Source organism: Rhinoderma darwinii, chromosome 4, assembly GCF_050947455.1.
Source record: "Rhinoderma darwinii isolate aRhiDar2 chromosome 4, aRhiDar2.hap1, whole genome shotgun sequence".
NCBI classification, from domain to species: domain Eukaryota; kingdom Metazoa; phylum Chordata; class Amphibia; order Anura; family Rhinodermatidae; genus Rhinoderma; species Rhinoderma darwinii.
The window spans coordinates 73,342,243-73,355,779 of record NC_134690.1 but is presented as its reverse complement, the minus strand read 5'-3'; the positions used below and the strand labels follow the sequence as shown (position 1 = coordinate 73,355,779).

The following is a 13,537-nucleotide window of genomic DNA, read 5'->3' as shown; positions in this document are numbered from 1 at the left end:
AAAACAATGAAACAAATTGTACCCCTCTGTCAGAAACAATATTGACTGGGACCCCATGGAGACGCAGGATGTGTTTGATAAACAAGGTAGCCAACGTCTTGGCGTTGGGTAGTTTCTTGAGGGGCACAAAGTGGCACATTTTACTGAAGCGGTCTACCACCACCCACACCACCGACTTGCCTTGGGATGGAGGCAAATCGGTGATAAAATCCATGGAGATATGTGTCCAAGGTCTCTGGGGAATGGGCAACGAACGCAGTAAGCCCGCTGGTCGGGACCTGGGAGTCTTGGACCTGGCACAAACCTCACAGGCGGCGACGTAGGCCTTAACGTCTTTAGGCAAACCAGGCCACCAATAATTTCTGGTAATGAGGTGTTTGGTACCCAGGATGCCTGGATGGCCAGATAGTGCGGAGTCGTGATTTTCCCTAAGTACCCTTAGCCGGAATTGCAGGGGAACAAACAGCTTGTTCTCAGGAAGGTTCCCAGGAGCTGAACCTTGATCAGCAGCAATTTCAGAGACTAAATCGGACTCGATAGAGGAAATGACTATACCTGGAGGCAAAATACAAACAGGATCTTCCTCCGAAGGAGGGCTGGCCATGAAGCTACGCGACAGTGCATCCGCCTTAATATTTTTAGACCCGGCCCTATAGGTAACCAAAAAATTGAATCTGGTAAAAAACAACGCCCATCGAGCTTGTCTCGGGTTTAGCCTCCGGGCAGATTCTAGGAAAACCAGATTCTTGTGGTCGGTAAGGACCGTTACCTGGTGCCTAGCCCCCTCCAGGAAGTGGCGCCACTCTTCAAATGCCCATTTAATGGCTAAAAGTTCGCGGTTGCCAATATCATAGTTACACTCCGTGGGCGAAAACTTCCTAGAAAAGTAAGCACAGGGGCGGAGATGGGTGAGGGAGCTGGTACCCTGGGACAAGACGGCCCCCACTCCCACCTCGGACGCGTCAACCTCCACAATAAATGGCTCCCTTTGGTTGGGCTGAACCAGCACGGGGGCCGAGATAAAGCACTTCTTGAGGGTCTCAAAAGCCTGGACGGCCTCAGGGGGCCAATGGAGGACATCAGCACCCTTGCGAGTGAGGTCCGTAAGAGGCTTAGCGACGACCGAGAAGTTAGCAATAAATCTCCTGTAATAGTTAGCGAACCCCAAAAAACACTGTAGCGCTTTCAGGGAGGCAGGTTGGACCCATTCAGCCACAGCCTGAACCTTGGCAGGGTCCATGCGGAATTCATGAGGAGTGAGGATTTGACCTAAAAATGGTATCTCCTGTACCCCAAATACACATTTTTCGATTTTGGCAAACAGTTTGTTTTCTCGAAGGACCTGGAGCACTTTCCTGACATGCTCTATGTGGGAGGACCAGTCCCTGGAAAACACCAATATGTCATCAAGGTACACTACAAGAAATATCCCCAGGTAATTTCTCAAAATCTCATTTATGAAGTTCTGGAAGACCGCAGGGGCATTGCACAACCCAAAGGGCATGACGAGGTATTCGAAATGGCCTTCGGGCGTGTTAAACGCAGTCTTCCACTCATCCCCCTCTTTGATGCGAATAAGGTTATACGCCCCCCGTAGATCCAATTTAGAGAACCATTGGGCCCCCTGAACCTGATTAAAGAGATCAGGAATCAAAGGAAGGGGATACTGGTTCCTTACCGTGACCTTATTCAGGCCACGGTAGTCAATGCATGGCCTAAGACCCCCATCCTTCTTCCCTACGAAGAAGAAGCCAGCACCTACCGGAGAAGAAGAGGGACGAATGTAACCCTTGGCCAGGGATTCCTGGATATACTCCCTCATGGCTTCACGTTCGGGACAAGAAAGGTTAAATATCCTACCCTTAGGAAGCTTAGCTCCTGGTACCAATTCGATAGCGCAATCGTATTCTCTATGAGGCGGTAATACTTCGGAGGCCTCTTTAGAGAAAACATCAGCGAAGTCCTGAACAAACTCGGGTAGCGTATTCACCTCCTTAGGGGGAGAAATAGAATTAACAGAAAAACATGACGTACAACATTCATTACCCCATTTGGTTAGCTCCCCAGTATTCCAGTCAAACGTAGGATTATGCAACTGCAACCAGGGAAGACCTAGAACCAAATCGTACGATAATCCCTGCATCAATAGTACAGAGCATTGCTCCAAATGCATGGAGCCAACAAGGAGTTCAAAAACAGGGGTATGCTGTGTAAAATAACCATTAGCAAGAGGAGTGGAGTCGATACCCACTACCGGAACAGGTTTAGGCAAATCAATCAGAGGCATAGCGAGAGACATAGCAAATTCCACAGACATGATATTAGTAGAGGACCCTGAATCCACGAAGGCACTGCCGGTAGCAGACCTACCACCAAAAGAGACCTGAAAGGGAAGCAATATCTTAGTACGTTTCATATTTACGGGAAATACCTGTGCGCCCAAGTGACCTCCCCGATGATCACTTAGACGCGGGAGCTCTCTGGCAGCATTCTTACGCTTGGGACAGTTGTTTACTTGATGCTTGACATCCCCACAGTAGAAGCAGAGACCATTCTTCCTGCGGAATTCTCTACGTTGTTGAGGGGACACGGAGGCCCCGAGTTGCATAGGTATTTCTGAGTCTTTAGGGGAGAAACGAAGCAACGGGACTTCGGGAGGCATCATGGGGGAGTCGGAGGAAAAAACACATAAACGTTCACGTTGTCGTTCCCTGAGACGTCGGTCAAGTCGTACCACTAAAGCCATAACCTGGTCTAAGGAGTCAGAAGAGGGATAACTAACTAGCAGGTCTTTCAGGGCGTTCGACAGACCCAACCTAAACTGGCACCTTAAGGCAGGGTCATTCCACCGAGAAGCTACGCACCACTTCCGAAAGTCAGAGCAATACTCCTCAACAGGTCTCTTACCCTGACGTAAGGTCACCAGCTGACTCTCGGCAAAGGCAGTTCTGTCAGTCTCGTCATAAATAAGTCCGAGGGCAGAAAAGAAACAATCAACGGAGGAAAGTTCAGGGGCGCCAGGAGCCAAGGAGAAGGCCCACTCTTGGGGCCCTTCCTGGAGCCGGGACATAATTATACCCACCCGCTGGCTCTCAGAACCTGAGGAGTGAGGCTTTAAGCGAAAGTAAAACTTACAACTCTCCCGAAAGGAGAGAAAAGCCCTCCGGTCACCTGAGAACCGGTCGGGCAACTTGAGGTGGGGTTCAAGGGGTGCGGTGAGGGGAACTACCAAGGTAGCATCAGGCTGGTTGACCCTCTGAGCCAGGGCCTGGACCTGTAGGGAGAGACCCTGCATTTGCTGAGCCAGGGTTTCACGGGGTTCCATAATGGTGTCAGGGACCAGGGTAGACTAGGTATAGGGCTTGTGAATTTGTAATGGTGGGGGGGGTAGGGAAACGGACAAGTGAGCCCTAATCTACCCGCCACTCTGTCCCTGCCTACTTGCAACGACCCGCCCTAGACGACGGGGTACAACTGGGCGGCGGTCCCTGCGCTCAGTAAGTGCATGACAAACAAACAAGGGAATACAAGCAAGGGAAATGGGCAGTTGCTCGCGGAAACACCGTGAGCAACAGAGTAGTGAACGAGCCGAGTCAAGCCAGGAGAGTGCGAGGTACAAAGCGAAAAGCAGAAGAGTAGTCGGTAAGCCGGGGTCTGTATGGAGCAGGATCAAAAAGTAGCAGGAGCTGTAGCTGGGCCAGGAAACCTCAAGGAAAGAATTCACAAGCACAGATGGACAGGAAGAGCAGGCTTAAATAGACCGAGGGCGGGAGCTAGCTGAGTCTGGCCAGGTTGCGATAGGCTCTCCCACTCCTAAGCCTGCCAGCCTGAGTGGAGGAAGCTGGTGTCTGTCTCAGGGATGTACACTCAGGTGTTGACTGATTAATTCTGGGAGTTAACCCTGAAGCAGTGCCTGGCAGATCCTTTACAGCAGGACAGACTAATTAACTTCAATGGATTTGAGCTGCAACCCAATGGACAGGTGTGGCAATGTTCTGATGTTCCTAAAAGAAAGCATTGTTTTTAATCCTTTAAAAATGCACTGCATGAACCTAGATTACATCTTCTTGGCAAATTTGCATATTAAGTCATACTCCAGAATGTTTCTTTACATTTCTTCTTCTGATACAAAAAAAAAAAAGTGCTAAGAGTCATCTCCACTCTGGAGAGTTAAAAGTCTGAAGGGGAGGTCCTTCTGGGTGACCAAGTGACAGAACAAGCAGGCTCACGAGAGCTACTATGGCTAGCAATGCTAGAAATTAAAGTAAGATTAAGGAGAAGTCTGGAGCGCAAACAGTTTAGGTTACAAGCACATAGTCACTGCAATAAGGAATCAGGAGCACAGTCATGGGGCTATACTTAAAATGGTTTTAGCAAATTAATGTTATGTTTTGTATAATCAGTAGGAACATTCATTGTTTACTTCCAGGGGATACAATTCTGTCCATGGTCATGTGATGGACACACAGGTGCACGGCACGTTACAGTATGTGTATCAGAGCTGTGTCTTCTAACGACCCCAGCACCCGTGTGTCCATCACATGACCATGGACAGAATTGTATCCCCTGGAAGTAACCAATGAATGTTTTTACTGACTAACAACAAGCAGAGATCTTGAAAACGGTAAGGAATTAATACAGAAAATATATTGAAAAATGTTTTAACTTTTAATTATACAAAAAATAACATTCATTTGTGAAAGTGGACAACACCTTTAACAACAATAACAAATACATGTTTTAAAAAAAATACTATTCTTATCTAATAAAACATTGGAATGTAAAGAGTTAATATTTAAAGGGTAGAGAATATTTTTTTTATAAAGGTTTATGTGAAGAAAGAGATATACTGAACTGGTATCTGATGGGGTCTTTATTGAAGCATTATGGTACATCTTTAGTGATGGAATGAGAGGAGAGTGGAGTTAGTGATGTGCCGAGTGGTAATGAAATAGGAGTCACTGAACCATAATTCTCTGATCCTCAACATCCATAATCGAAATCTATAACTCAGCCTGTTCCGTACATTACGAGAGCATCCATACTGACTCCGCCAGTGCACTGCGCTGACCTCCTGTAACCAGGCCTGCCTGGCATCTGTGATTGAATAATAAAACATTATGGAGTTTATTTGCAGCTGACCCTGCTCTTTTCTTAGACTTGGCATTCTCTGTTTGTTTTCTCTCCATCAGACAAGAAATATAAATCGTTTCTATAAAACATTTTCTCTTTCAATCTTTCAAAGTCAGTTTAATCCCTTTAATTTGTTCTCTGCCAGGTCATTATTAAATATTCAATTAATGTAATTTTCTATTAGTTGGACAGTGGTAGATTTACAACACTCTTTAATTCTCATAGTAATAAACCATTTATGAACTTCGGTATTAATAGGAGATAATAAATCACAGCTGTACTGTTGTGCCCTATGAATGGATGCACTAACAGTTGTATAAGTATGCTTGGGTTTATCCAAGATACTGTGTTAGGACCCATGCACACGAATATATTTTTTCACGTCCGTAAATACTAGTGTAAATACGGGTCCTTTGTCACCTGTTTTCCACCCATATTTACGGACCCTTTTTCTCTGCTATATTGCACTGCACTAATTGGCAGCCCCTTCTCTCTATCAGTGCTGGATAGAGAGAAGGGGCAGCCCTTTCGGGCAGAGTTTCCGCAGCGGAACGCAGCGATTGAAAGTAAAAGAAGTTCATACTTTGTCTTGGTGACGCTTCCCTCTTTTGACATCCAGTCCGACCTCCCTGGATGACGCGGCAGCCCATGTGACCGCTGCAGCCTGTGATTGGCTGCAGCGCTCACATAGTCTGAAACGTTCTCCCAGGAGGCCGGACTGGAGGAAGAAGCAGGGAGTTCTGGGTAAGTATAAACTTTTTTTTTGTTAACGGTTTTTAAAGTTAACATTAGACATCTATATTGTGAGCGCCGCGCATGGTACTCACTGTCCAGCAGTAGTCACTGTCCAGGGTGCTGAACAGTGCAGCCCCTTCTCTCTATCCCACACTGATAGTTTAACTCTTTCAGCACCCTGGACAGTGACTATCCCCTGACGTCGCCTAGCAACACTCCAGTGATTACGGGTGCACACACGTAGCCACCCGTAATTACGGGAGCCCCATAGACTACTATGGACCTGCCCGAGCCGTAATTACGGCCTGAAATAGGATAAGTTCTATGTTTTTCAACGGCCCGGGCACCTTCCCGTAAGCAAACGGGAAGGTACCCGTGGCCAATAGAAGTCTATGGGCCCGTGATTACGGACATTTTTATGTTCGTGTGCATGGGGCCTTACTATGCAAACCACAAAGATAGATAGATAGATAGATAGATAGATAGATAGATAGATAGATAGATAGATAGATAGATAGATAGATAGATAGATAGATAGATAGATAGATATGAGAGATTTTAATTTAGCAATTTTATATAAGCATTGCATGTCTTATCTTCTATTAGAGCCTGTCAGCAGCTTGTCGACAGACACACCCCTTAGCTGAACTCTTTGAAAAATATAAGCAAATTACAGAAGGGTCAAGAGTTGTGTGACGGGGCGACTGACTGGGTGGTCATTCATTACTTCAGGGTCTGCGTTAATCGAATTTTACAGTCAGGCTATTACCACATACATTGACCAATAGGGGCTGTGGTCTTATGGCCGCATTTATCCACATGGGATGTCTTTGTGTGATATTAGGCCTTAGTGCACATGTTGCTGCTGTAGGTTATGGCAGCTATATATGCGTACATTATGAATGGAAGATCGTAATTGTTTAACCACGTATCTCTTAGAAGTTAAGCAATATGCTACAAAGCTGTGTATTATGTAATCTCTGGGCAGGTCAGATGGTATACAGATTGGTAATTATTAGGCAACACTATGTTCAAGTGTAAATGACAAAACTCTTTGTTCTAGGTTTCAGGCTGACATTTTGTGTGACACATATTACATGACTCATAAGAAGACTTAATTGTTTGCACAAGGAAACTGAGAGCACAGCGGGACATATTATCCTTCTTAACGCCACGGACTGTTTTTTACTTCTGTACATGTTACTTTATACATATGAAAATATTGAAACAGAAAATGGCGATAAGTGAAAGTCGCCCACTTATTTACTAGTCTCTTATTTACCGCTATGTGTTATGATCGGTTTGATCGGCTAACAAAAGATATGGCCGGAGCTGATGAGGTGGAACAGCTGAAAGTAAGAATTAGAATTTGCTAAAGGAACAATGCAGCAATTTTTTGAGGCTGACAATAAAAAAGTCATTTGATCAAACTGCGAAAATAAAACGTAGATTGGTTAATGACACGGAAATCACATTAATTGTGGGTTATATTGTGTGGAACTAAATTGATAAAGCGTAGCCTCATATTCAGTAGGACAAGCCGCCTGTGTGTCATATCGGCCAATATTCATCTTAATGTTTGTCTATTTCAGAGACCCTTATGGACACTCGGACGGCTACAGCAGAGCTAGGCTGGACGGCAACTCCTTCTTCAGGGGTGAGTATATCCAAGTATAAAGTAGGCACCAGTGAGCAAGTAATCTGATTAATACGGTATAGATGAGTGGCGCTGAGTTTTTCCAATGTAGGAAAGCTACGTTTGTTCGTTGGCACAAAGCGATGTGAAATGCTAATGTGTTATCTGTAGTTTTATATAGGAAAGGGTAAACTTCTTACTACATTATCCTAAGGGGAGATCACAGTTTGCAAACGATAAAGCTTAAAGGTTAACTGAGAAATTCAGCTCTGCTACATCTGTATATTATGTCCTGAGTTGCATTAGTTGAATGAGAGAGCCTACATGGAAAGTCGTACCCATTTTATTTGGTTTCATGCGCATGGCAGAGCATGTGTACGGAGCATATACAGGGGCATACGGAGTCCCTTCAGATCTGCATTAGGGTATGTTCACACAGAGTTCTTTGCAGGCAGAAAATTCTGCCTCAAAATTCTGTTTGGAATTTTGAGGTAGATTTTGATCTGCCTGCACATCGTTTGCCGCATTCTTTGCTGCGTTTTTTTGCCAGCGCACATTGAGCACCGATGGGCAAAAACACAGCGAAATACGCTTTTTCTGCCTCCTGTTGATGTCAATGGGAGGTCAGAGATGTAAACGCCTGAAGATAGGGCATGTCGCTTCTTCCTCCGCCCCCCATTGAAATCAATGGGAGGCATTTTTGGCAGATTTTTGGCGTGTTTTCCGCGTCATTAAACGTGTCAAAAAACTTTCTGTGAACTGACCCTTAAACGGAGCTGAAGGCTTTTGCTGTGTCGCCATATGTTTCTCCGTATTATGGAGCTGTTCTCGCCTAGTAGCAATGTTTTTAGGGGAAAATACCTCATTTACACAACATCCGATGGAACATGCCATGATTCGTCTGTTGAATTCATACTGAATTTGACATAACAAAGCTTTATATGTATAGAATCGCAGGCATATGGAGGTACAGTATGATCTCATAGACTTTTGGGGATGCCGTATTATGGCTCAGTAAAACTCGGTGGTGTGGAGGTGTGCGTGAGCCCTAAGGCTACCTAACAGCTGGTTAAACCCCAATCTGTATGGCTTTAACATGGATTCTTTAATCATAACCTTATTTACAGCAAATGTGTATAACTTAATGTATTCCGTTTGGTAATAGATGTTGATTGACTTAATTGGATAATGCTGAAAATTTTTCATTTGCGGAAAACAAATTAAATCAAATCAGATTGTAAGATTCAGCCATTGGAGCCATAAATAGCAATTCCCTTATATAATGTTATTATTGGAGAAGCCCCTACCTATGAAAACTGGCATGGCTGTGGGGTAAGTTACATTTCACAGCAGATTTCCGGCCAGCCTGTTCCATGCTAAATATATACCTATAGACACATAAGTATATATATGTATATATATATATATATATATATATATATATATATATATATATATATATATATATATAATACTTTTCAAGGCCAGTTTTTCAACAAAGGGTGGAGACCACTGTTATATGATGAACTATTAAAGAGTCGTCACCCTTTGTTAAAATGCAGTTTATCGTCAATCGTTCATATTTATGTCAGAGGCTCAGTGTGCCTCGTACCTCAGTTCTGATTTTGTTCACTGGTAAATTCATGGTTTATACAAGAACAAAATCATTTTCTTAGTATAACCAATCTCTGCTGAGCAACATGGAAAGTGTGAATGGTATATTGATCTGTATTGATGCTGTGCTGATACATCTAGTCGTACTGCATTGATAAAAGCTTCACACCATTTTTTCTTGGACTGTGATCTATGCTGCCTGTATAGCCTGATCCTTCTATGTATATACGTGGTCTGTTCAGTCTACTGTACGGGGTGGAGACGTGTAAATGGATGGACAGTATACGAGCAGAGTCTCTATCAGAGTGTCGGTATCGTACTTTCGATAACATAAGTGGTTCTTCCTTTTCACACGTAAGACGTGCGGCACATCGGAGGTGTTAAGAGCTATGGTAGATAATGTTATCTAATTATTCTGTGGCCATAGATATAGCAGCAAAAAGAACCACACCTTGAAGTCATGCCCATTTTCTTATCAGCTATGGAAGAACATACACAGTCCTTTGTGTTTGATTCCATGGGTACCAATGGAAAATAAATATACAGCAGTGCAGCAGGTTGTATTGCAACATCTAAGGTGGCTGCAGATATTTGTTACGGTGGGATATCGCAATAATCTCATGTCTATATAGAAGAACAGATTGTCAGCAAAGCCCAACACAGTTTGAGAGATGATAATATAATATCTAGGGTTGAGACATAACTTGTGTCCCATTTCCAGGTTCTTCTGGTCAAGTACGAAAAGGAGACAGAAAAAAAGGGCTATTTTATTCCCAGAAACAGCGCCACTGTTGTCCATGGGCTGTGGTATTGCAGTGGTATTCCCTTGAGGTCCTGTTACATGAGTATTTGATCTATCCAGGATACTAACTTAAAAATGAAGGCAGCCATATATACCTGCACCAGGGGCGAAAGCAGACAGCTGTGAGCCCCGTGCAAGAACAGTATATGGACCCCTTACTCTCCAATATCTCATCATAGATCACCCCCTTATGTCTCTCTAAGGTTTCATTCACATCTGCGTCAGGGCTCCGTTTATGGGTTCCGTCGGAGCTTTCCATCAGGGGAACCCATGTACAGAACCCTGACTGAAACAAACGAAAACCATAGGTTTCCATTTACATCACCCTTAATTTCAATGGTGACGGATCCGGTACAAATGGTTTCCGTTTGTCACTGTTGTGTAAGGGTTCCATCGTTTTGACTGAATTAATACCGTAGTCGGCTGCGCTATTCATTCCGTCAAAACGATGGAACCCTTAAACAAGAGTGACAAACGGAAACCATTTGCATCGGATCCGTCAGCATTGAAATCAATGGTGATGCAAACAGAAACCTATGGTTTCCGTTTGTTTCAGTCAGGGTTCCGTTGATGGGTTCCCCTGATGGAAAACTCAGAAGGAACCCATGAGCGGAGTCCCAACGCAGATGTGAACGAAGCCTTACAATCTATGAGTCATTGTTAGCCATAAAATGAATTAGGTCATACATTTGCATTCAATCTTATAGACAGAAGAAGTCAGCTTTAAGGTGACAGTGGGCCCCCTTACCTACTTTGTCCCTGTACAGCTGCACAGTTTTCACCAACAGTATGCCCGCTCCTGACCTGCACATCACAAAACGCACATATACCTTTACCCTTGAAAACAGTACTCCTGTGTACCTCAGCCAGTAGTCTCTCACAGGTTGTTACAAAACCGCATGTGCCTGTTATGTATATACATAGAAACTAACATTTCCTGTAGTCCTCCCAATACTGGAATTATTTTATTAGGTTATTTCTATTTTTCCAAAATGTCCTAATATATTCAAGGATGCAGCTTCATTTTAAGCGCCACATTTCATCAAGGTGGGCACCCTTTCAATTTGGGGATCTTTCCAATTTCCTATCAAAGCTGAACTACAGGGCCCAATAAGTGTCAACTTTAGCTCAAGGGGCACATGAAAATCCATTCCCAAACTCGTTAGAAACAGGGTTCTATGAAAAATTGTCTGTGACCACTCTCTGCACTGCAGAATGGCGGACAGGGCTCATAGAGGGAAGGGGCATACATGACAAGCTACATTTCGCCATATAGGAGGCTTTTTAATAGGTACAATTGTACTCCCTAATGTAGCGTTATCACGGCCCTTGTAGAATGCCAGGTTCTGTCCGGTAACTTTGTGCAGTACTAGTCAAGGGGTTTGATGTTACAGTATGATAAGCTGAATAGCTTTGGTGCATTGAATGTGTAATGTTGATGTATAGGGACCTCCATTAAAGAACCTTGATATTCCAGTAAGAAATGTTTGCGATATTACAGTTTTAGTTCCCTGTCACATTGGTTTATGTGCACTCTCTGCCGCCAGCTCTCAGGTGGTGTAAAATCCTGCCTGTTTAGCATTGCAAAAGAGATTATGTGGACTCCCACTTAACTACAGACATATAAGCTTTGCACAGCCTTCACCTTATCACTTCTTAATATTTTATCCTGAAAATGAAATTATTTTTGCATATGGCCTCATAGTATTCTGCATTAATGTGACTATCTTTCATTCACTACGGAAGGCTTTGATCCCTCTACGCCCTCCATCCACCTTGAGCAAATGATTTACATGCCATGAGGCAACGTTAAGCATAAATACAGAAAAAAAGTGGAGAAAATATAATTTTTGCTCGCCATATTTTCTCAATGCTATGGGCAAGCATGTACGGGGAAGGTATAGTCTAGGATTAATTCTCTAGGTCTTAGTGATTGTCCACACGTAACACAATTCTGCAGAAACCAGCAGAAATTCTGCTGCGGAAAAACGACACCATTTCCTGCGTTTTTTTACTGCGTTTGCTGCGGGTTTTTTTTCTCAATGCTGGGAGATGGTGACATCTCCTGAAAATCCCAGCAATTCAGTCCACTTTCCGCAGCAGGAATTGACATGCTGCAGTACGAAATATACGCACCGCAGGTAAATTTCTGCTCGGAAATTTTAGGCAGCACGTGGATGAGATTTGTAAAATCTCACCCACTATGCTGCTACTGTATGCTGCTGCTGCGTATTTTCCGTCCGCAACTCCGGATGGAAAATATGCAGCAATTACGTTATGTGTGGACAAGCATTTTCCTCTAAATAAAAAATAGACGGTAAATACAGATCACTGAGTTATCCTCAATTGTCAAGTTGAATATTTTGTTTCTTATTTGTATTTATTGATAGGAAAGTTGAGTTTCTGAGGAAGTTGTTATCCACCTTTTCCAGACACCTGGAAGTCAAATCTGCAGCAATGCTTACCCTGATCCCAAATTGTTGATTCGATAGGCAGTTTGGGGGTTAAGGGGCTTTCGTCTGTCCCTTTTTGTTAGGAGGATCTCCCAATGATCAGCTGATAGAGTGTCGTGCTGCTTAGACCGCCAGATCAGATGTCATTTGTGGGGGAAGCAGGTAGCAGCTCACCACAACACCACAAGATATATAAAGCATTAGACAGTTCCCATTAAAATCAAAAGGCTGTTGATATAAAGCATGGACATGCGGGAGACGCTTTTTGTAGCCGCTCTTCACTTTGACTGAATGGGGGGGGGGGCTCTATTAGGGCACATTCAGACGTGGTGGAATTGCTGTGGAATTCTCCAGCGGCCGTTTTTTACATTTGTTTCTATACATTTTTAGGCAAGTTAGTTCAGACGTTGCGGAGAACTCCGCTGCGAACCATAGGCTGCGGTGCAGAATTTTCCCTCCGCAGCATGCACTGACTGTTGCGGAGAAGAAGCGGAATTTCCCTGCTTATTTCTGCCATTGCAATGCAAAAACTGAAATCTGTGGCAAGTCCGCTGTGTTTTCTGCAACGTCTGAATTACCTGTCAAATATGCAAATGTTGGTGCAGATTCGTTACGTAATTGCCCCAAATCTGCACCAACATTTGCAGCGGAAAAATTCCGCCACGTCTGAACGTGCCCTTAACTTATCATTTACAAATAGGGTTTCTAAAAATGGGTGTTCTACAGCAGACAACCTAATCAAAACACTCCAGGAAAGCTGAATGATAACAATGGCGCACATTTACTAATACCTAAGGGCTCACTCAGATGAGTGTATTTTACGTCCATGTGCTGTCCGTTGAAATAACCGGCAACACACGGACATGCATTTCAATAGGGCTATTCAGACATGCATGATTTTTCTGTGGGTGCGTGAAAAACACAGAGAGCACACGGACGACATCTGGGTGCTGTCCGTGTTTCACGCATCAGTTGCTAAAGAAATGCATTGAAATAAAAATTGGGAAAAAAGTTGCTTGCAGAGGAGAATCACGGACGTGAAAAACGGATGCCACACGCAAAGCACACCGATGGCACACGGACATGAAATGCAGGAAATGCGGTCCGTTTTTTTTTTTTGCACGCAAACCAGACACACTTGTGGGAATGTAGCCTGAGGGTATG

General features: G+C 43.8%; 1 protein-coding gene and 1 long non-coding RNA gene across 3 annotated transcripts in view; one reads left to right on the top strand and one right to left on the bottom strand.

The window, feature by feature from the left end:
- Nucleotides 1-13,537, top strand: part of EPHB1 (EPH receptor B1) — a 257,459-nt gene that overhangs the window by 112,330 nt on the left and 131,592 nt on the right. For both annotated transcript variants that reach the window (XM_075861192.1, XM_075861191.1), the window contains exon 2: nt 7,461-7,525. In XM_075861192.1, the coding sequence (XP_075717307.1) occupies nt 7,461-7,525 (65 nt within the window). The remainder of the gene's footprint in view (nt 1-7,460; nt 7,526-13,537) is intronic.
- Nucleotides 4,930-13,537, bottom strand: part of LOC142759232 (uncharacterized) — a 28,869-nt gene continuing 20,261 nt past the window's right edge. The window contains exon 6 of the long non-coding RNA XR_012883109.1: nt 4,930-5,097. This is a non-coding gene — a long non-coding RNA (uncharacterized LOC142759232). The remainder of the gene's footprint in view (nt 5,098-13,537) is intronic.